We start from the raw sequence: 21,531 nt of genomic DNA, 5'->3' as shown, positions 1-21,531 counted from the left end.
GCTAAAGGTCTTCAAAGGAAATTCCATACAAACTGTCCTTGATCACAGTAATGGGGTTAAAATTCATGAACAAATGGAAAATAATTTGAGACATTTATGTAGTGATACCAAGTTCTGCCATGGCTTACGAGGCAGAGTGTAGAAAGCATTACATCTCTTTAATCAGTTTGTGTCAGAAGCTTTCTGTGAAGTCTTTAAATGGGATATGTATAGAAAAGGAAAACAGTTACTCATTTATATTTATGTACATTTACAGCAAATAATTACAGGCCTTTCTTGTTTAGCCTAGATCTGTGTCAAAATACAGCATTTCACTTGGGCAATTAAATTGCTTTTGGTTTGGGGTTGGTTTTTGTTAATGCTGCTTTTGAGTTCTCTGACTGCTGTCTTGAAAGAAGCCTGTGAAGAATAAAATTAGGCTGTAGTAATTCTCAGGAGAGGTCACTAACATGAGATTAGGTAATAGGAAAGCTTAAAAATGGCAGCAGTGATGTACAGTAGACTTAAATGCATTTCCCTGCTATCCTCTTAGGAGACAGCCTTTGATATTACTCCTTGTCTCTATGCTGCCCCTGCTACCCCTCAACACTGCATCTTGAATCTAGTAGTGATCTTGGAATCTGGGAATTTTTGACAGTAAAATAGCTTGTGAAGCAAGATTCCTTCTGGCTAAGCTTGTCTAAACTGGTATTTACCTCCTGCTACTCAGCTGAGAAGAAAGGTGTGAAATTTCTGGTCTGCATTGACATTGTCTATTTTCTGAAATAAAGGCTAAGGATTAGCAGGTTTTTCATGTATTTTAAGCATCAGACTATTCATGGAATACCTGCAGTGGAGCTTTGTAGAAGCCCATGTACCCAGCAAATGACAAAAATCGTATTTTTAGGAATAACATCTTCTCATCTGTGTTTTCTTATTCAGTGTAAATCTTATCCAAGTCATCAGCACTGTCATGTTGTTCAGGGTGCTCTGTTCTTTGAGGCCCTCCTACAACTGTCCTGTCTCAAGACAAGTGCATGCTTCTATGGAATGTCTTTTCCATGTGTGCCAAGCTGTGTATTTTTTGTGCAACTATTGAATGTAAAATTAATACAATAATCGTATAATTATTATTTCTGAATAGTGTTATATTTGCAAGCAATTTTTCACTATTGTTATTTTTTTTATACAGCTTTTCATGCAGATTGAGGCACTGTTTCCAGGAAGACTTGGAACTTGGAGTCAATATGCCAAAAAATACTGCGATGCTCGTGTCAGGTATTACTGTGCTTGCTTATTTATTTTCCTATGAGTGTCTTTGATTTTCTCATGTGAAGTGAGAGAATCAGTAAGTGGTACTTCTATTGCTGTATGTAAATACATCTTGCTTGGAAACGCAGGGTCAGATGCAGTCTCCTCCATCAAAGAAGGTTGGGAAAAAAATTAAATTGACAGGAGACTCTATTTGAGGACAAAATTGGAAGCTATTAAAGTTTGAAATAAAGTTTAAGTGCCATCATTCTGTTCAGTAAAATGAAATTTACTGTCATTAATGTGAAATGTATAGGTTTTACCTTTAAAGCTGGAGTTTCAGCTACAGCTGAAACTTGGGAGTTTCTGACTGTATTATGGGACCTGCTCTTTATGCTATCCCTCCATACTTGGGTGGAAAAAAAGTCCAATGCTTGTTTCTATATTTTAAAGATGGACTAAGTAAAAGAGGAAAAAAGTCCCAAAAGCACAGTAGTGTGTAATCCTCTTTGAGGGACTGAATACAGGCATTGTAAATTCTTGTCCGCCGCCTTGCCTCCAATTTGCTAGGTAACATTGCTCATTACACATGTTTTCACACATGTGCCTAATGAATTTTAACCCATTTTTTTATGCCTTGCATCTTTCATGAATTTGCATCTTTCATGAAGTTGTTAACTTAAGGATGATTCATTTCCCTCTGAATTGCTTCCTTAAGTTTACTTTAATTATTGGTTTCTCTAGCTATATTAAAACAGAGGGAGTAGAAGCAGCTCTGATTTAAAATGCTCGATTTAACTCATCTCAATCTATATTACAATCTGGAATGAAAGAAATTGCGGGAAGGGAAGAATCTTTGAAAAAAATTTTTAGCTAAAATACTTCTTAGCTCCAACTTTGCATATATTTGAAACAATGGATTTTGTCAGCTAAATTGGCTAGCATTTAGATTTAATTTTTACAGTAATAATTACATGGTTTCATATAACTTGGTTTTCTCCCTCCATCATACGCATTTTATCAGCATTTAACTTCAAATAACATGGAAGAGTGCTGTCTTAATTTTCAGACAGAGAAATGCTATTTTTTCCGTGGTGTTTTGACTGAATGCATCTGTAATTTTCACGCCACAAGTGTGCGTGGGTACAGCATGGTTAGCTACTCAATCATAGATGATTATCTTATTTTTGGAATACCATAAATGTAATAAAAATCAAGTTCAGGGTTTGGCAAGCTTTCAATAAATAACTTGGTCTTCATGACTTGGCTGAAACAAAACATCCTGTGGTAATGAACTCGATAGGATTTTTTTATGCAGCACTTTCTGTGAAAACGTTGTGGGGTTTTTTACTGAGGTGTTCATAGACACCTGTTTCTAAAGATGAAGCCCAAAGTATTTTTGTGAGGTTTTGCCTACCATTTCTTTTGTCCTCAGTGCTCAAGCGGGAGGGAGGAAACCTTTCTAAGGACAGCTATATAAATAGACCAAGGAAGGGATATGAGGGCAAGGTGTTGCTGTCTTCCATCTACATAGCATTTGGACTGCGTTATGCCAATACTTCACCAGTATAGAAGCGAGCCAACTAGAACACTCTTGATAAGCTCAGTAAGGCTTCACCTTCTCTAAATGATGTATCGTGGGGTTTTTTTTGTAAAAAAAAAAAAAAAAAAAAAAAAAAAAAAAAGGTTACCAGGAAAATTGCATGCTTGCAACATACTCTCCTGGGCTTTTCTCCAAAGACAGCAAAATCTGTCATGCTCTTTATTTTGTTATCTCTTGGCAATGTTGACAGAGAAAAGCTGCTGTTCCTGCTGCAATGCTTCCTTAAAAACAACAAAGCAAAGAACAAGGAAGACTAAGTTAATAAATTCTTTCTCTTTTCGACCTTTAGCTTTTAAACCTTGAACCTACTTCCTCTATTTAACCTTGCTCATTCAATAATATTACATTTAATGACGGTACCTTAAGCTTTAAATCCTGTCTCTGACTGTAACTAGGAGGGAATTCTTGGGGAGGGAAACAAAGGAATATTAATGGTGATATTTGCAGCTTTCATGATAGCTTCCCTGTCGCTTGTTTCCCCCTATAATATAATAAAGAGCATTCTCATGGTGGTATATTCTTCTCACTAGTCCACTGAAACAAGAGTTATTATACCTGAAAATTTTGCTTCCTGTGGAAAGGGAAACGTAGCTGGGATGAGAGAGAAGACTATGCATCTGATGGGTAGTAATGCCTGTGGGCATCGGTATCAGCTGAGAAGCTGCAACAGCTTTGACCTTAGCGTTGGAAGGAATCACACAGGAAGCAATCATCTCTGGTGTAAACAGGAAAGCCAAGTGGTGTTATCCAGCATGCTTTTGTATCTAATAGTGTGTTTTAAAATTAATTATGTACTGAAGGTTTCCATTGAATTTGGAAGAGCTAGTTTTTACCGTCGGTGTTGATTTTTCATTTTCAGGTTTTTTGGTAAAAGAGCTCATTGGGACTGTAGAGGAGCTTCAAATTTAGAAGAACTACATCAACTTTTAAGTGAGATAATGATCAGAAGACTGAAGAATGATGTTCTAACTCAGTTGCCTCCCAAAGTTAGGCAGCGTATCCCATTTGACCTCCCACAAGCTGCAGCTAAGGTAAATTTTCCACTTTTGCTAAAAGCGTATTTGTTAGTAATATCTATGCATCATATGTATGCATTTATATTATATGTAGTTACAAAGAAAGTGCGAATATATAGCATAGCATCTCTGTTATTCTTTCTAAAATATAACATGAAGAACATGAATATACCAATTTTTTGGCATCAAATAATGATAAAATTTGCTCTAATTTTGGTACGATCTTCTTCCTTCCTGTCTTGCTTTCCCTTAGATTTTGAACCCTGCAGTTACTCTTAGCCAAATTTGACAGTGTTCTCAAAATTACTCAGTTCCTAAACATTTCATGCTTGAAATGTAGATGTTGAGCTAGAACACACTTTGTACTATGTATCTAACAACTGATCTCTTCTGCCAATTAGAACTTGAATACCATTTTTGCAGAGTGGGAGAAATTAATGAGAAATCTGAATTCAGATGCCACGGAAACCCAATTTTCTCAAGTCATGTGTCTAATCACACGCATGTATAAAGAAACAGCCATTGCCAAGGTAAGCATGGAAGTCTTTTCTTAGTATATTTAAAATATGCAGTGTGGTTTTCAACTTAATAAAATTAGTTGTATTGGCCTGAATTCTACATGAGGTTGGTTTGTTTTGTAATTGCAACGTGGAGAAACACTCTCTTTTTCCCTGTCTGTTTGTGGAATAGGCTGAACCCCGTTACAGTGACCTGAGCTAAGCGTTAAAACTGTGACTGATTAGATGTCTGCTAAGCCGGCTGAGACTGTCCAGCCAGAGTCTCCCAACAGCACTAAGTGCATCTCACAGACTTTAGGGATATACTGGAGCAGGTACTTCAGTGCCATACCTGCGTGTCAGCAGCTGCTGCAGCTGACCCAGGACGGTGCTGACACGGCCCTTAGGCAGACTGCGTTCTGTCAGTACTGGGTCTCGCGGATAAATGTGGACAAACAACAAGCCTTTCTAGCTGGTCTCTTTCTGTTCTATCAGATAGGACCCCGTGTTCTCTACTTCCTCCTATAGTACTGTAGCTTAAGATGTAAGAAAAACAAGTTAATGACCATAATGTTTTACATGCCCACTTCTTACCCTGTTATCTGGCTTAATTATGGTAACCTATTTTTAGAAGAGGATAGAAAAAAAAGCTCTGCAGGCTGCTGGAGCAGTAAGAGTTGAGACTCTGACTCCTTCACATTTTTTTCCTCCTTCTCTTAAAAATATCACCGTAGTTCTGTTTCTTACCCACTTCTCTAGTTTCTTCCCTCTGGTAATCCATTTTCAAACAGGAAGCTGAAACATGAAAAAGACATCTGAGGACTGATGCAATGGGTATTGTATTAACCATTGATCACTGATAAATGTTATTAACTGTCATCATTGCTTTAACAGTTTTTGTAAAAGATACCGAAAATTATATTTGATACAAAAGAATTCTATGAAAATTTAAATACAGTAATACTTTAGGATTATGGTATCATGAAAGTATCTAAATTATTCTTTCAGTTTTGATAGATTGCTTTATGTGGGTGCAGATACAGAAGTTCTGATTAAACAATACCTTGTCCATTTGAAGTATATTTGGGCAGAAATCAGTTTTGTAGTTTTTTAAATATGGCTTAAAATGCCAGATAATGATGTTGTAACTAAAAGGGGGTTTATCTGCATCATAATCTGGAAGAAGTGCAATGTAATGATGTGACCTTTTGAGGATAAATGTGGGGGTTTTGTCTGAAGGAATGAGATGGGTTTCTCAAAGACATAAAGTTGTGATATTTTTTCAAACAAAATTGATTTGAATATTTTATACTTAGCAATGGCAGTGTTTGGTAAAATATTAAATGGATAACAAAAAGTATGGAAACTTACCTTTTAGTATTACATGAAGTTAAAAGACATGAAGATAAGAACTGTCTTTTTGAATATTTTTTTACATCTAACAAAAGCTCATTCTCTTACTCTAGGCAGGAGCAGTAAAGGACTACATCAAAATGATGCTTGAAAATGACAAACTGAAGTTTCTAGTTTTTGCTCATCACTTAAGCATGCTTCAAGCCTGTACAGAGGCAGTTATTGAAAATAAGGTAATGATTTAACAAATGTACACACAAATTTAACTCCATGCTTTACAAATATGTATGAGCTGTGTTTGAATTCAGCAGAACTGCCTTTGTGTACAGGAATTTATGGATTTTAAGTATACGCAGATCAGTGCAACTGGATTAAAAGGGATAGTGTGTTTTTGAAGAACTGTTTTGTATTTAAGGGTGAAGTAGACACTCTTACCTGGTATGATACTATTATTGAATCAGTGTTGTAGACAGTTGTTTCCCGTTTTTCTACCAATATGTTTCTAACTACTTTTTTAAACTTAATTTACAGAACATTATTTCACCTGAATATTTAATTCAAAGCAGTGTAAGTTTTTGCAAACAGCCTTTGTATTATTTTGATCATGGACTCTCAACGATGGTGCTAGGGAATGGTGCTAACTTTGCTATTTTATATTGTTATGGTTTTGCACATGCTTGGAATTTCAATAAATCCTGTCAGGGAAACTACAGATTCTTCTCTGGAGTATTCCATTTTAAGATCCCATATTTGTTCTGACTTCTCCTTTTGTAAATGGTGAAAACCAAGTGTACACTTTTCTCTAGATAGATGCTTCACTGTAAATCAGAGGGCAAACGGGTACTGATGTATCCCTCTCACCATGAAGGAATAGAACAGATGTTTACTGGGGGACAGAGGGTGGTTGGGTGCAAAAACGGGCACTGATAATGTCATTTTCTCTCTATTACAATACATTATAGGTTCGCTACATACGAATAGACGGAAGTGTTCCTTCGTCAGAAAGAATACATCTTGTTAATCAGTTTCAGAAGGATCCTGATACCCGGGTTGCTATTTTAAGTATTCAGGCAGCTGGTCAGGTAGGACAAAAAAAGAAAATATATGAAATAAGAAACCTAAAGAATATAGGTACTAGAGTCATTGGTGACTGAAGTGATGTACTGAAGGCAATCTATCTTCATGCAGTATGTCTTTTGTAGACTCATGTATTCATTTTTTTGCACTAATAATGTTAATCGTTTTAAACCTCTATTGAAATGACTTGAGCAAAATCAAGATAAGCATCATCATCTCATTCTTGAATAATTACTAAAACTCCATTTCTCTAAAAGTACAAGATAAATAAGAAAATAAACGTTTACTTTCGTAACAAAAAGCAGTATATGGTCTTTGCACAGTATTCAAGTATTTTTTGAATCTTACTTACATCTATCTGAGGCCCAAGGAAGAAATTGGTGTAATAGGCCCATCTGCTATCAAAGTGGTTCCTCTTATTTCCATGTAAAAATGTCCTGTACAGCCTTTAGCTTTCTTTTACTTTAGGTATTCAGTTTTTCGTGTGTGGTATCTTTCTTTCTAAAATGCATCTACTTGTTTTGTTTAGGGTTTAACTTTCACTGCTGCTACTCATGTTGTGTTTGCTGAATTATATTGGGATCCAGGCCATATTAAGCAAGCAGAAGACAGGGCACACAGAATTGGGCAGTGCAGTTCTGTGAACATTCACTTCCTTATTGCAAAAGGAACAATGGATACTCTTATGTGGGCAATGCTGAATCGCAAGGTACGTGTGGAATAGAACCAAATAATCAAGAACTTGCTGTAGTTCAGACAGAAATTAAATGCGTGTGCCAAGTAACATGCTTGCTTATCTGGAGCACTGTCTGGCTATAAGACAAATTGATACAGCTAGAATTGCTTGTCATCAGAATGTCCGTGTTTGTTCTGAACTAGTCTTTTTTAGCTTTTTGCTTTACATTTCGGATCGAAAGGTAAACAAGGTAGTTTTTGCCAAGATGGATAGGATGGTTCACATTTATAGGAGAATGTTGGTTTATCTTCTAGCTTTTTTTCTGGTTGTTCCATTTACAATTTTAAGGTTTTCTGGTCACTCATAACAGATCAAGTTTGTGGGTTTTTTTAATCGGGTTAATATTGTGCCTTAACTAAACTTCATTTCTGAGAAGCAGAAGCATTCTCAAATAATTCTTCAGTAGACTCAAGATTACTGTAATCTAATCTTCTTGTTGCCATTTTCAAGTGTTACCCAGTCCTCATTAAGAAGAATAGTTCCATTCTGCTTGCTTTCCTTACTTGAATGATCTTTGAGAGTTCAAAGGACTTAGAAAAATAATTTGCCTGTCTTTCTTTTGTCACCTTTTTGTAGCCTTTGACACCATTCATTAGTGTCTTGTTTTGATAACTGACTTGTGTTAGTGTTCAGCTCTTGTTTTCTGACATTTCCAGAAGTGCCAACATGAAGAATAACTGCCTTTTAAACTCTAGTTGTCAGAATCATTTGAGATTCGGGTTACAGAGGACTCAATCTGATGCAAATGCTGACTTAAGGTGGTTGTTCCTGCATTTGGCTACCCCTGTGCTGTAGTGGTTCAATTGATTGTGTCTGTACAGTTACTGTATTGAGAAACTGGTAACCATTTTTTTTCCCCCTGATAATTTCCTCTCCTGCTGAGAAGTAGTCACAGCTTAAAGAATCTAGGTACTGCAAACTGTATTTGACGTTCATTTGGGGAATGAAGTTCTGTGTTCTAATTCCTGTAGGTACCTCTGAAAAAATCTGTCAGTCTAGGATGTTGAAGTCTCCTTAAACATGGCACAGATAGGTCTCAGTAATTCATCAACAATTTGCCTTACAAGTTCTGTCACTAAACTTCTTCTTTCAATTAATTCAGTTGTTGCTTGCCTGCACATGCCAAGCAAAATGTGTTAAGACTGTAAGAGATGTACACAATTTATATATTCTCTTTTACCTTCAATAAATACTGACATTTTGTATACGATTTCACAAGTCGTGGTGTGCTAAATACTTACTGTTATTCTTGCAGAAATGGATGCTGGGAGAGAAATAATTTTAATCACTTAAGTTTGTTTCAATTACTACAGTTTCTTTCTTTGCTAATGCTGAATTAAGTTTACAAGGGAGGCAAAGTTAGCAAATTAAATTTGTTCCAACACATGAATTCCTTGGAAACTTTATGCAATTTGTCTTTCTGTAGTCCAGAGTTACAGGCAGCACCTTGAATGGCAAGAAAGAGAAAATGCAAGCTGAAGAAGGTGACAAAGAGAAATGGGATTTTTTGAGTTTTGCTGAGACCTGGACCCCAAATGAAAGTCTAGAAGATCCCAAAAATGAGCTTTTATTTACACATGTAAGGCTCAAAATTAGGTTTTCCTGTTTCCTTTCATTAAAAAAAAATGTATAGCCATTGTTTGCTTAAGCTTTCTATGTACTGCAGAATTTACTAATGGAGAAACACTAAATAAGTGGGGAAAAAGTAATGTAAATTATGATTTTAAAGTTAGGTGAAGTTGGGAAAAGTGCTCTGCTGGGTATAAATGTGATCTGCAGGCTTCCAAGGGGCCCTTATGTTATGTTTAGGTGACTGACCCACCTCAGAGTCAGATATGACCAAGTAATTTCTGTTAAAATTAAATCTATATCAATTGTACTGAATTTAATTGGCTGGTACTTTAAAAACAATGTTTAAAAGCTTTTCCTTATAATAGGCGTGATCAAAAAGAGGCATACAGCATAACAGTTCTGTGTATTTGTTTTCTGATAGTGTTGTTTCAGAATTTTCATGAGAATATTGAAGAGAATTTTTATGAAACAGAAGAGGAATGTTGAATTGCTTTTTCTGCTAGCTGTTTTTTCTTAAAGGAAGATCTCTTTTGTTTCCCACTCCAAAGCAGAAATAGCTTCTTGTATTAGAGAGTAATATCAATGGAGAAAAATCATTATTTTAACAGCTTCTGTTGCAGTAATTACTAAGTGGGGTTTACATATTTCTTTCCTCTTTCCTAGTTTGAAAAGGAAAGACAGCATGACATACGTTCTTTCTTTTCCCCAAAATCCTCCACTGAGAAGAAACGCAAAGTATTTTCTGGTAATGAGTCATTACATAATGATTCAGAGTTTTCTGAAGTCACAAAAGAGGAGGGTGCAGAGAAAAGCAATGAAAACCTGGATTCCTCAAGAATAAGTGATGTGGATACGGTTTGTCATGAAAGTACCTACGAACCTGAAGCTAAAAGAGCAAGAAGCAGAAGTGGATCTACTCCAGTCAACTCCAGTAAGAAAAAGACAGAATCTTTGACTGGAAAAAGGCCCTCTTTGCTTTCAGAACAAAACAATGAAGTCCTTCCTTGCAGCTCAAATACTTCAAGCAAAAGTAAATCTTTATTGGAAGTTTGGCACTGTAGTGTTTGCACATACAGTAATAATGAATTGGTCCCTTACTGTGAAATGTGCAATTGTCCTCAGAGCAGTAGTGGTAAGTAATATGTAGTGCAGAGAGAAGCGTGCATTTTTCATCTCAGTTGTGATTTAGTTTCAGAAAATAAAGTATTTTTAAATATATGACTATACAGAAATCCAGGCAAAATATGAAGAATGATGTCTTTACATGTGCAGATACGAGTTAAGTGATCCTTCTTACTTTTGCTTTCCCCAAGGATCTTTTATGTGAGTCTAATTTGAAACAAATAGAAAATTCACGTAGATGTTAACAGGATATAAATTCTGTAAGGAAGAATATATGCTCAGCTTTCTTTGCAGCAAATGTAGCTTTCCTTTGAGGTTTGTGGTTATTCTGAATTCAATTAAATGGCAAACTTTTCCTTTCAAAACTAAATGATGTGGTATGGATGCTTTATTAACTTTTATTAACTTGTTATTGTATATTTGTCGTGAGAGACATTACCCAGAAAATACGGTATTTCTTGCTCCAACAGGTCAGAGTAGATGTCTTTGATTAAATAAATTTAATAAATCTGGAAACTTAATAACACATTTTTATAAATCTGTCCTCATATTTGCCATTTCAGTTGCAAAGGAAAGAGTAAGGTTCTCTTTTTTTTTTTTTTTTTTTTTTTCTTTTGGTTTTGTTTTTTTAAATATATTTTATTTACATCTCTGTGCTTGTTTCCAAGTAAGAACAACTTCTGAATTTCACAGGTATAGATCAATGTCTGGAAACCTGTGTGTTTATGGTATGCAATAACTGTATATAATATAGAATTGCTAATGGCAGGATTTATTGCATATATTTTGACATTAAGCTGAGTGCATGGAATTTCAGAAATGGAAAACTTTTTTTCCATGTGTTTATAGCTAACTTTAATATTAGAATAATAGTTTCCTAAGTGGTTGCACCATAATAATATTAGAGAATAAAATGACGTTTTTGTATTTCAATTGCACAGTCCTGTCTCCAGATGTGTATTCATTAGGTACCTGTTTGTACAGGTAGCATAAATAATCACTTCTGTTGTTTCTTTGTTTATAGTTGAGAGAAATTGTGAAGCTCCCACAAGCCAAACTGAGGAAGATATGTCAAAGGGCTCCAGAAGCAATCAGGAGAAAGCAGAGTGCAATGCTGAAGATAGAAGAGAAGATTTTGGGGGAATGGTGACCCAGCAATCTGTTGAAATCTGTGAACAAGAAACTGTCAAAATTGAAAATGAAGAAAGTGAAAGAAAGTGTGGAGAAGGTAAAGTGGGACTCCTGCAAAAGAGTTACTACATCCTATTTCAAAACTCTATTAAATGCCTCTGGCATGGAAAATAACTTTTAAATAAAAACCTACACCTAGACAGAAGTAGATACACTAGCATGTGACTTTCTTGTTTGAGCCTGGGATGTTTATTGAATTTTGATGATGGATAAACCTGGCTTTTCTGTACAACTCCTGAAGCCATACAGGGTTTTTGGCTGACTTAAGAACTATGTCAAACTCGCAGCTCTGAACCTGTATAGTTTTATTAAAACTTAGAATGGCATTTACTTGTGTTCAGGATAGCCACGGGCAAAACAGATGATAATTAATTCAGGAGAAACAAAAAAAATAAAATACACAAATATTTTAATAGCTTGCTGCTTGGGCTGTATATCTTATTATGTTGTTCTGGAATTAGATACATGTGTAATACTATTTTTAATGGCTGAGTAGACTGAATGAAATGAATGACGAAAAACACTTTAATGTCAACATTTTTTCTCTTTGTATGAGATGTAGATAAACTGGACACATTCCACATATATGACAGGCTTATGTTCTGTGCAAGCAGGAATACTGACAGAATTCACCTTTATACGAAGGTAAACCTGAAAATACGCATGCATTTATATCCTTAGATACATAATTTTTAATGCTTGGCTTACGAAATGGGACTGATACATTAGATGTATGCTCAGATCATCTGTTAGAAATGCAGGTGATAGTTGTTCAAGATTCCTGCATGGATCTGCAGTGGTTAGGGGAGTACAGAAACCAGCAGTTGGTAGTTTTCTGGATCGTTTTTCAAGAGGGAGTCAGGACTTTGCAATTCCTTCTTTTAAGGGATAGAAAAGTTCACTGAGAAAGGTTTCTTCGAAGCTACTGTAAGAGTCAGTGTATTCAGGTGCAACTGCAAAGCATCCTAAATAACTGAGGGCAAGTCATTGAAATAATACATTTCAATTAGGCTGATACAGCGGGGAAAAAGCAAAAATGAGTGTCCTCTTCTATCTGAAAACATCTTTAATATGCTTAAAGTGTACACTGCTTCCTAGCTTCACACATTTTATTCAAAGGCAAAGATGCATTTTGGATGGTATTTGGGCAACTGTATGGGTTGGTTTTGGCTTGGATAAGAGTTTCATTGTGCCAGATACTGCACAAAATCTTTCTGCTGGATGGTGAGACACCAGGGAGTTCTGCTTTGATTCTCTCTTGAATGTTTGTGAATTGTCAATAAGTTCCTGGGTCATATATACCCACTGGGACAACTTGTTCCTTAAAAATTAAGTGGAGGAGAACTTGATCAAACATTTTTTTAAAAGTTTACTAAACAATGCTCTATCTAAAATTCTGATTTTAAATTGCAATGAATGACATTTTCCAATCCACAAACATTCATTTCCCTTGGAAATTCAGTCAAGAGGTTGATAATTTCTGTTTCTTAATTTAAGGCAGTTTGTGTGTCTGAACTATCTGAAAATCAAAAAAATAGCAGATATATTCAAGGGTTAAATTTTCATGCTCCTTACTTTTAGGTATATTAACACTAATCATATTTCTTGCATCTGTGCTGTTATCATACATCTGTGGCTTATTGTTTGTTTCTGGAAAAATCTTACCTTGGGGGACTAAATTTAGTAGGAAGGGAGGGTAACTTGCTTGAAACAGATAATTTTTTTTCTAAATTGTGCTGCACTACATCTCTAAACAAAACTGTTTCCTTGTCTAGGATGGTGAACCACTGAATCATAATTTAATTCCATTGGACATACAGCTGGATAACTGGGAGGATTTACCAGAGGCTTTCCAGCATAAACAAAATCGTTCATTGGTAAGAACAAATTCTACTGGCACAGTAATACAATATTTAATACAGAGGGCTTTGGCTTGTGTTTTTTTAAAAAATTGCAGAACACTTAGAGGTCTTGGGATCTAGGCACAGTTTCATCAATGCACGCAGATGAGAATATTAATTATGCAGTCTGTTACTTTGGCAAATTATCATGCCTCCTGTTAACATTTCAATAGATGGAATCAACCAGGCATCATTTAATTTCTCACTTACAGGATTAGTAACTAACATTCATAAGTCAACAAAATAGCTTTTTAAAGGTTATGAATTAAATGGGACATGTAATGAACGTGCTAGATTATGTCAGAGCTGCAGTTCCGAGCAGGCCTGCAGTCTCATTTCTTCCTTTGGTCTTCTAACAATTTTCAAAGCAGCATGGGGCACAGCTCCACCGAGACGTGTAGCTTCCGTTAATTGCGTAATAAAGATCACATTCATAATGGTGTTTGAGACGAACATTAACACTGTAAACCCAAAGTACTCAAGGACAGACATAAAGAATTTAAATTGGATGTGCTGTATTATCTGCTGAACGTAGTTTTGTTAGCTGTTCTCTCCATTTAAAGAGAAAGGTAATTTGGAAAAGCAGATTCTACAGTTTCTTAATTTAGTGTTATGCATGTATCAGAAGGTTAGAGGAAAGCAGAAAAATTGTCCGTAAACACAATTATAAATGTGGTTCAAGTACTGGAAGCAAACTTTCTTTTTCGGAGAGACCAGCTGCAACAGGAGGATGACTGCTGTAAGCAGAAAGCTCCTTTGCACCTCTGGTTTTCCCACCAGCAAAGTCTTGCTTACACAAGAAATGTTTACCAGAGGCTTTTTCAAGAAACCTTTATCCTATGGCTACACCTTAGATTAGTAAAGGCCGTTTCTGGCCTTATTTTCCACCTTCTGGATCAACACATGTAGCAAAACCGTTCTTGTAGTCAATGCCAAAGCTGCCAGAGTTCTTGAGCAGGGTGGGGGGTTGCAGCTTGTGGGAAAACTGCCTTGAAGGGACCATCTCTGATCACACCGGCTGTTGTCATCCAGTTTGGAATGTATTAATTCACAGCGCTCTTGTACTGTGATCAGAGGCTTCTGTGTACTGTCTGTCGTGCTGCTGACAATAGCATTCTTTGCCAGATACTGAGGTTTGTGAAAGAGTGGAGTCATCTAACAGCAATGAAACAGAAGATTGTCAGAAAAAGTGGTCAGATATTTTGGAGTCCTATTCAAGCTGCAGAGGAGCTGTCTAAAAAACAGTCAGTGGTCAGCAGCACAAAAAGGTATGTGGCTTTTAATTCTGCTTCCTTTTTACTAATTGCTGCAGGAAGTTTGATATATTAAGGGAATTTCAGTGGAATGATACTGAGACTAAGCTGGTCGTTTGATAATTGCTTGTTGCGTAGTGACAAACATAGGCAACCGCGCATGCCAGTCAGCCTGTTGGAATGGAAGTGCCGCTTCCCTGTCCGGCACCGCTGCATTCAGCGGCTGTTCAGGCTTTGCTGCACTGCATGTTTAAACACCTGGAACTTGCCAAAGAATTTTGAGGAAAAATTCTGACCTCAGGGACTCAACAGAAAAGTAAGGTCAAAGAATCTCGTTTTTTCCCCACCTGGAAGCAGAAATAAATCATTAGTTGCCGTCAGTGATATAGTGGGGTATTCATAATTTACAGCATACTCGTCTTATAGTAATTTTTTTTTTTTCTTTAAACAGTTCTGTTCTCTGTGGATGACACTTCTCAAAACAATTGTTTTCCTTGCTGGGTGCCACTGAAAAGAGCTAGTGTTTAATCCTGGCTAAAATCTAAAACTACCTCTTTTCCACTTTCTTTCCTTTTTGTGATGCACTGCCTTGCGTGACAGACATTTGTAGCTTCGGTGCTGTGATTGCTCTCCACAAAACTTCTAATGTGTCCAGGTTAACTCACCAAGGTGCCTCTGCAAACTACCTAAAACGTTTTTATTCCTTTCAGTCCCTAGTGTTAAATTCTCCAGGGTGACTCTTCGGCTGTAGGTAAGAATTCAAAAATAGAGTTTGTAATTCCAGTAATAAAGAAGCAGCAGGTAGTAGGAGTTTCTCAACCTGATCGTTGTTCCTGTTGCCTGATCGTTGTTCCTGTTGCCTGATCGTTGTTCCTGTTGCCTGATCGTTGTTCCTGTTGCCTGATCGTTGTTCCTGTTGCCTGATCGTTGTTCCTGTTGCCTGATCGTTGTTCCTGTTGCCTGATCGTTGTTCCTGTTGCCTGATCGTTGTTCCTGTTGCCTGATCGTTGTTCCTGTTGCCTGATCGTTGTTCCTGTTGCCTGATCGTTGTTCCTGTTGCCTGATCGTTGTTCCTGTTGCCTGATCGTTGTTCCTGTTGCCTGATCGTTGTTCCTGTTGCCTGATCGTTGTTCCTGTTGCCTGATCGTTGTTCCTGTTGCCTGATCGTTGTTCCTGTTGCCTGATCGTTGTTCCTGTTGCCTGATCGTTGTTCCTGTTGCCTGATCGTTGTTCCTGTTGCCTGATCGTTGTTCCTGTTGCCTGATCGTTGTTCCTGTTGCCTGATCGTTGTTCCTGTTGCCTGATCGTATCATTCCATAAAATGTAGGAAAGATTTAACTGAACCAGGTTAGAAAACTTACAGCAACCTACAGTGGCCTTCTAAGGTAGCGTATAGGGTTTGGTGTATGTATATTACGTACAGAGAGATACACTTGTGAGAAGTTGTCTGAATAGTGGTTTTTGGAAGCATGATCAGAGTGAAACAATTGGAAAGCCTTACTGAAAAGCAGTGGTAGTTGGTGTGTTTGCACATGAAAATGAAGTGAGCTCACATGTAACTGCAAGGAGTCCTCCAGTGCTCAGAAGGGTTCCTGGATTGTCTGGAATGTCAGTGACGCTTCACCCGATGGAACAAAGCGCTTTCAGATTTCGCTGTCAGGCTCTCATTTTTTAATAGTTATATACAAAACAACTTGACTGCTTGCTGGCTAGAGCTGAATCTGGTTTTAGAAAAAGGTGTCTTAATTAATATGGAAGTATTATGGTGAAGGATGCTTTCTCAGACTTGAAACTCATTTCTCTTCCAGGAGATGAGGAACATTTCAAGACAATATGCTGTACCGATCAGAGTGAATATTCTTTGAGGGAGACTGTTCCCTTTGTAGGATATTGACAGCATTTTTAATTATTTTAGGTACGTGACCAAGGAGGATGTAGCAGCAGCCTCACTTAACAAAGCTAGCAGCAGTGGGGGCAGCGTCCGCCTCATCTCAAAAGAAAGCAGAGTTTGTCTGAAGAATGAAAATGCTTCTATTGAACAGTTGGGTCATTCCACAAAGTAAGTTTATTAATGCAATAAGGTGATTAAGCTTTTTCTGCACAGATTTTTTTAAGATAGTAGAATTATTTGCTATGAGTGTTTACCTTGGTGAAGTACAGTGTTTAGATAAGAAACTTACTGTAGTGCTCATAAGCTGTGGTTTACTCTTGTAACAGTTTAGATTACATCTATTGTCTGCTGATATAGCTGGTAATTAACTGTGTCTGATTAAAATGAAACAAGAAAATAGTTATACAATTCAGTTAAGGAAAAAAGACTGTTAGCTCAGGCCTTCTTGTGAGGTCAACAGTAAATTAGGGGCACAAAACTTTCTTGTATTTTGCCTCAAAATTTAGAAAGAGGGAGAAAAGAACATTAAAATTCTAGACATAAAATGCTCTTTTAAAATAACGTATTAAACTGGCAGTGTGGATCCTGCCCGGAGGTAAGCCTGTTTGGAGTAGGGAACCAATAGGCAGCCATGAAGGTTGCATGGGGAAGTCAGGATGCTTCCTTTGACTGTTAATTCTGTTAAAGAGGGAGCTGAAATGTTTCACATTTATATGTCTACATGCCCGGGAGAAACCACCGTTTTATAAATACAGCATTATTTCAGCTAATAATTAGGTGTGCACTTGTAAATGTAGTAAGATGTGCAAAAGAAGAATTTTTAACATGGTGGTGTTAAATTGTCAAATTTTGCTGGAATGGAAATGTAAACCAAGTAGATGATTTGCCCTGTGCATGTATCAATCTGAGCAAGATACTATTTCAACTAAAATTTGTATTTCAGAGCATAAAAGGTAGCTAATGGAAATAGTGTGTAAAAAACCTACTGCACTGTGTTGCTGAATGCCTCCTTTATGAAGAGCTGTCCTTTGTTTTCTGCAAGCAGGTTGCATTCAGAAAACCGAAGAGGTCCATCAGCTCTGCATTCAGAGCAGACTGAAGCTGAAGGCTCCACCCTACCCAAAGGCTATTTGCAAGCCTTGGACAGCCAAGGGAACCCCCTCTGTCTGCGCTGTCAACAGCCAACAGCTCAGCTTGAGCTGGGCTGCCAGAGCCAGGCTTGGGACACGCGATTCTGCTCTCATGCCTGCCAGGAGGACTTCTTGATTCGCTCTAGTCAGAGCTACCTGCGGACTAAAGTGTTTGAAATCGAACACGGCGTTTGCCAGTTTTGCAATCAAAATGCCCAGGAGCTCTACCTCAGCATCAGAGATGCACCCAAGAGTGAGCGTAAGAAACTTCTGGAGAGTTCTTGGATGTCTCACCTTCCACTTGGGCAGGTAATTGTACTGGGGTTTAAGCCATAACAGCTAATCTGTGTATTCCTGTAGCAGATGGTTCAGAGAAATCCAAAATGTTCTAGATTTAAGATAGAAGGTAAACATAGTGCCAACGACAGAATAAGAAAAAACAAATCCTTAAAAACCAACGAACACCAAAGCCAAACAAAAAGAAATAAAGAAGTCTCAATGTCTTTTGCACACTTCTCATCTTTAAGTCATAGGCATGAGACTTCAGATTCCTTAGGAATGGATGTAGCCTTAGCAGTACTAAGTTATTCCTACTTTGCAGAATGTTTGGTAGGAGCTTAACAAAAGCCAGTTGTCACAGCTCCTCTTGGTCTCCTCCCAAAATGCGTTACAAACTGCCACCATTCTTCCATCGCTGTGACTGCTGCTTCGCTCACTTGAAGGCAATGCAGCAGGGAGGGAGAAGTCCCTACAGAAAATGGTGGGTTTATTCAGAAACTAACGTATTTTCTGCTGCAAAACTGAAATCCTGCTTCAGAAGCAACTGGTTCTAAATTGTGTGAATTGATTCTGCAGACAGCCGTTGAACCCCATTGCAGAATTAAAAAAAAAAAGGTTAATTTACCATCACTGGTCATATGTATGAGATCTCCTTTGTTGCTTGCAGCTTTTGAAAATATCTAAAACATTTAAAACACTGAGATGGGAAGTCTTGTGGAGTGGGGGTATCTGACAGCCTTCTATGTGAACACAGCTCCGTGCTCAGTTACATTCTTCAGCTTTTTGAAAGCTGATGCAGGGCTTTGTCACCTAAGGTTTCTCAATGCCTGCCATTACAGTTATACTGACTTGATCAGAAACTTAACAGACCTAGATAGTCTTTAATTTTTGTGATGGGACTATAGCTACTGGACCCTTTATATTTGTGTGTATTTAATAGCAGCACTTGACAAAATGGCATTGAGGATACCTTACTGTACCAACCTTTCATTCTGTCTGCCCTTGGCCCACTGCAGTGCGCTTCAGCATGCTGCAGGCCAGGTGAAACATGCCAGCTAAAAGTACGGTTGCTCACTTGTCCAGTGGGAGTAACAAAAAAAAAAAGCTAAAAACCTACAGCTTACTTCCTCTTGATGAAAACTCTTAAGTAGCTACTTCCCTGAATTATTTTCTCATGACAGCAGAACATCAGGACATACGTGCAGTGCAGAAGTATCTGACGTTTCCAATGTCATGTCCTCTGTTTCCGGTAGCTGAATGACATTATAACAAACCCGACGGAAGGCCAATTCTGGCAGGTGGATCACATCAAGCCCGTTTACAATGGAGGAGGACAGTGCTCCCTGGAGAACCTTCAGACGCTGTGTACAGCCTGCCACCGAGAGGTCAGTCCAGTGCTGCCACCACCACTCGCCCCCTCACAGGGAAACCTCTGGAATGGGCAGCCGGGCAGGATTTATCAGAGATATTTTGGGCACTCCAGGAGGTAATGCAGCCTCGGCCCTGGGCTCAGAGCAGGTTGCTCAGCACCACCCTGTGCTGCCCCACAGCCTCTAGCCCCAGGCAGTGCCTGCCCCCCCTGCGGGTGAGCCCGGTGGGAATGCCCTGAGCAGGGGGAGCAGGGCGCTGCTGCCCCCCTTCCTCCTGCCTCTTCTGGCAGCGCCAGGCTGTCATCCAGCTCCAGGCTGTCATCCAGCTCCAGGCTGTCATCCAGCTCCGCAGCCCTGCTGCCTCCAGCTGAACAACCCCTGTGCTCTCAGCCTCTCCATCCCGTACAGCCAAGGTGTCGAGGTAGCATTAAAGGGTTACAACAGTTTCCTCAGGATTTGGGAAGATGTCACCTTAAACGTTTGCATTTCATTATGCTGTCTTCTGCAGAATTAGACTGAAGTTTAACTGGGGGCTCAGGCTTTCCATGGCGCACGCTGTTGCCAAGTAACACCGCTTCCTGACCAGACCTACCTTTCTCTGTTGCAGAGAACTGCCAAACAGGCCAAGGAGAGAAGCCAGCTGAAGAGACGTTCTTTAGCAACCAAGTACGGCTGTGATATCACAAAATTTTTTGTGAAGATGTAAAATATATTGCTACATTCTAACACAGAAACCGCTATAGTTACACAGTGTTCCTCATGCACGGATTTCAAATAACAGCTTTGTAGTCAATCATGCTGTCGGTAGAGGGAAGAAAATATGGAATTAAACCCACGGAATCATTTATAATGCTGATTGTCAAAGGGCCTTTGGTAAGTGCGTACAAGCTACTTGATCGTGGTTATATTTTTATGACACTATAGTTTAAAGCTAAATTTCTGTGTGTAACCTTAATGCAATTTGGAAGCATTGCTATTTTCTTATTACAGTGTAGTTACAGCTGCAGGAATTTGACGAAGTTCTGTTGAAATTTTTCTTGGTCTTACAGAGCTCAGGGTCCCTACAGGACAGGAAGGTATCTTAGTTTAAAATACTTTCTTTGTTCACGTATCAAAGTTGCTGTAGAAGATAGAGGCTCTGATATCTATTATGACAGAAATAGCAAGAGCTGAGGGATTAGTCTCAGAAAACGGCCTTACACGCTTCTGATCTGCTGTGAAAGGCCCGCTGTTGGCACTGGTGACTTGTCAGACTCTGGCACTGCGAATTAATGTCTATTGAATTCTGGGTTTACTTAAACCAGCTTGTATTAAAAACTTAATTGGTAATATTTGTTGTTCCTTATCAAAATTATCTCTAAGGTAGCTTCTGGGAAATGCTAGTCACTTTCTCCTTAGAGAGCTTGCAGAGATGCTGATTACTTCAAATAAACACGTTTCTTTCCATGCTTTGTCTGTCTCTCCCTGAGCCCATGAATGCCATAAAGCAGTACTAAGTTCATAAAGCACACCTGTATGCTATGTGTCATCTTTGGAAAGTCCACAGCTGCCCTTTTCAAGTATATCTAGTTAAAACAACGATAACCCAGAAAGCTTTTCAGCTTATGAGAAAAATTCTTCAAGTTCTAAACATTCTTTTTCTCAGTTAACAATGTAAGACAAGGTGGTGGTGTGAGTGCACCATTTTCTGCAGAGTCAAACTAACTGGACTTACCCAGCAAAGACACCTTTGGGTACCTACCTGACAAAACCATGACACGATGTTTGTGTTCTCTAAGGATGATCAGAGGAATCATCGCTTCAGCAGTTTGAAAGATCAAGTAAGAACAGCCTGATAAGCAAGTGAGGGGTTTTCAGGTTCATACAGCCTTTCCGAGAGGCCCCACTTAAATGTAAAATGTCATTTAGGCAGTCAGGAGAGGAGGAAGCCAAGAGTATCAGGGAAGAAGTTGGATTACTTAGTAATGAGCCTCGTGCCATTTCTTTTAAAGACGCTAGACAGTTAAACGACAGCTAAATTGGTCTTTGTCTTTTATCAGAGGAATTTGCCTCAGGTAAAAAACACACAAACAGCCTGGAGAACAAATTCTGTGACAAGATTTTCTCTGAAGAAGACCTAATGCTTCTTTACCTTGAATAATGTATTTCTACTTGATACAGCTCTGAGGGAAACGCTCCAACCCCTGACGCCTGTTCCCCTCAGCGAAGTTTCAGGGTAACTGTCACTATATATATATGACTGTATATAGTCACAGTCACAAGTGCTGCTCATCCAAAAATGACATTTAGCAAGTATTTTATAAAAACCAT

The 21,531-nt window shown here is 38.2% G+C and overlaps 1 protein-coding gene across 10 annotated transcripts in view; it reads left to right on the top strand.

Annotated features, from left to right (window-relative positions):
• The window catches only part of ZRANB3 (zinc finger RANBP2-type containing 3), a 51,856-nt gene extending 31,189 nt beyond the window's left edge, over positions 1-20,667 (top strand). For 6 of the 10 annotated variants that reach the window (XM_055812416.1, XM_027793883.2, XM_027793882.2 and 3 more), the window contains 16 exons: positions 1,172-1,257; positions 3,693-3,864; positions 4,251-4,379; positions 5,813-5,932; positions 6,662-6,781; positions 7,306-7,485; positions 8,939-9,091; positions 9,748-10,216; positions 11,231-11,434; positions 11,954-12,042; positions 13,173-13,274; positions 14,424-14,566; positions 16,467-16,610; positions 17,485-17,881; positions 19,105-19,236; positions 19,829-20,667. In XM_055812416.1, the coding sequence (XP_055668391.1) occupies positions 1,172-1,257; positions 3,693-3,864; positions 4,251-4,379; positions 5,813-5,932; positions 6,662-6,781; positions 7,306-7,485; positions 8,939-9,091; positions 9,748-10,216; positions 11,231-11,434; positions 11,954-12,042; positions 13,173-13,274; positions 14,424-14,566; positions 16,467-16,610; positions 17,485-17,881; positions 19,105-19,236; positions 19,829-19,927 (2,739 nt within the window). In that variant the 3' untranslated portion in view covers positions 19,928-20,667. The remainder of the gene's footprint in view (positions 1-1,171; positions 1,258-3,692; positions 3,865-4,250; positions 4,380-5,812; positions 5,933-6,661; positions 6,782-7,305; positions 7,486-8,938; positions 9,092-9,747; positions 10,217-11,230; positions 11,435-11,953; positions 12,043-13,172; positions 13,275-14,423; positions 14,567-16,466; positions 16,611-17,484; positions 17,882-19,104; positions 19,237-19,828) is intronic. The other 4 variants (XM_027793889.2, XM_027793885.2, XM_027793884.2 and 1 more) reach the window with 4 other exon arrangements.
• Positions 20,668-21,531: the final 864 nt, after the last annotated feature.

This window comes from Falco peregrinus, chromosome 8, assembly GCF_023634155.1.
Source record: "Falco peregrinus isolate bFalPer1 chromosome 8, bFalPer1.pri, whole genome shotgun sequence".
NCBI lineage: Eukaryota > Metazoa > Chordata > Aves > Falconiformes > Falconidae > Falco > Falco peregrinus.
Note: the sequence above shows the minus strand (reverse complement) of the source record. Positions and strands in the feature narration are given on the sequence as shown.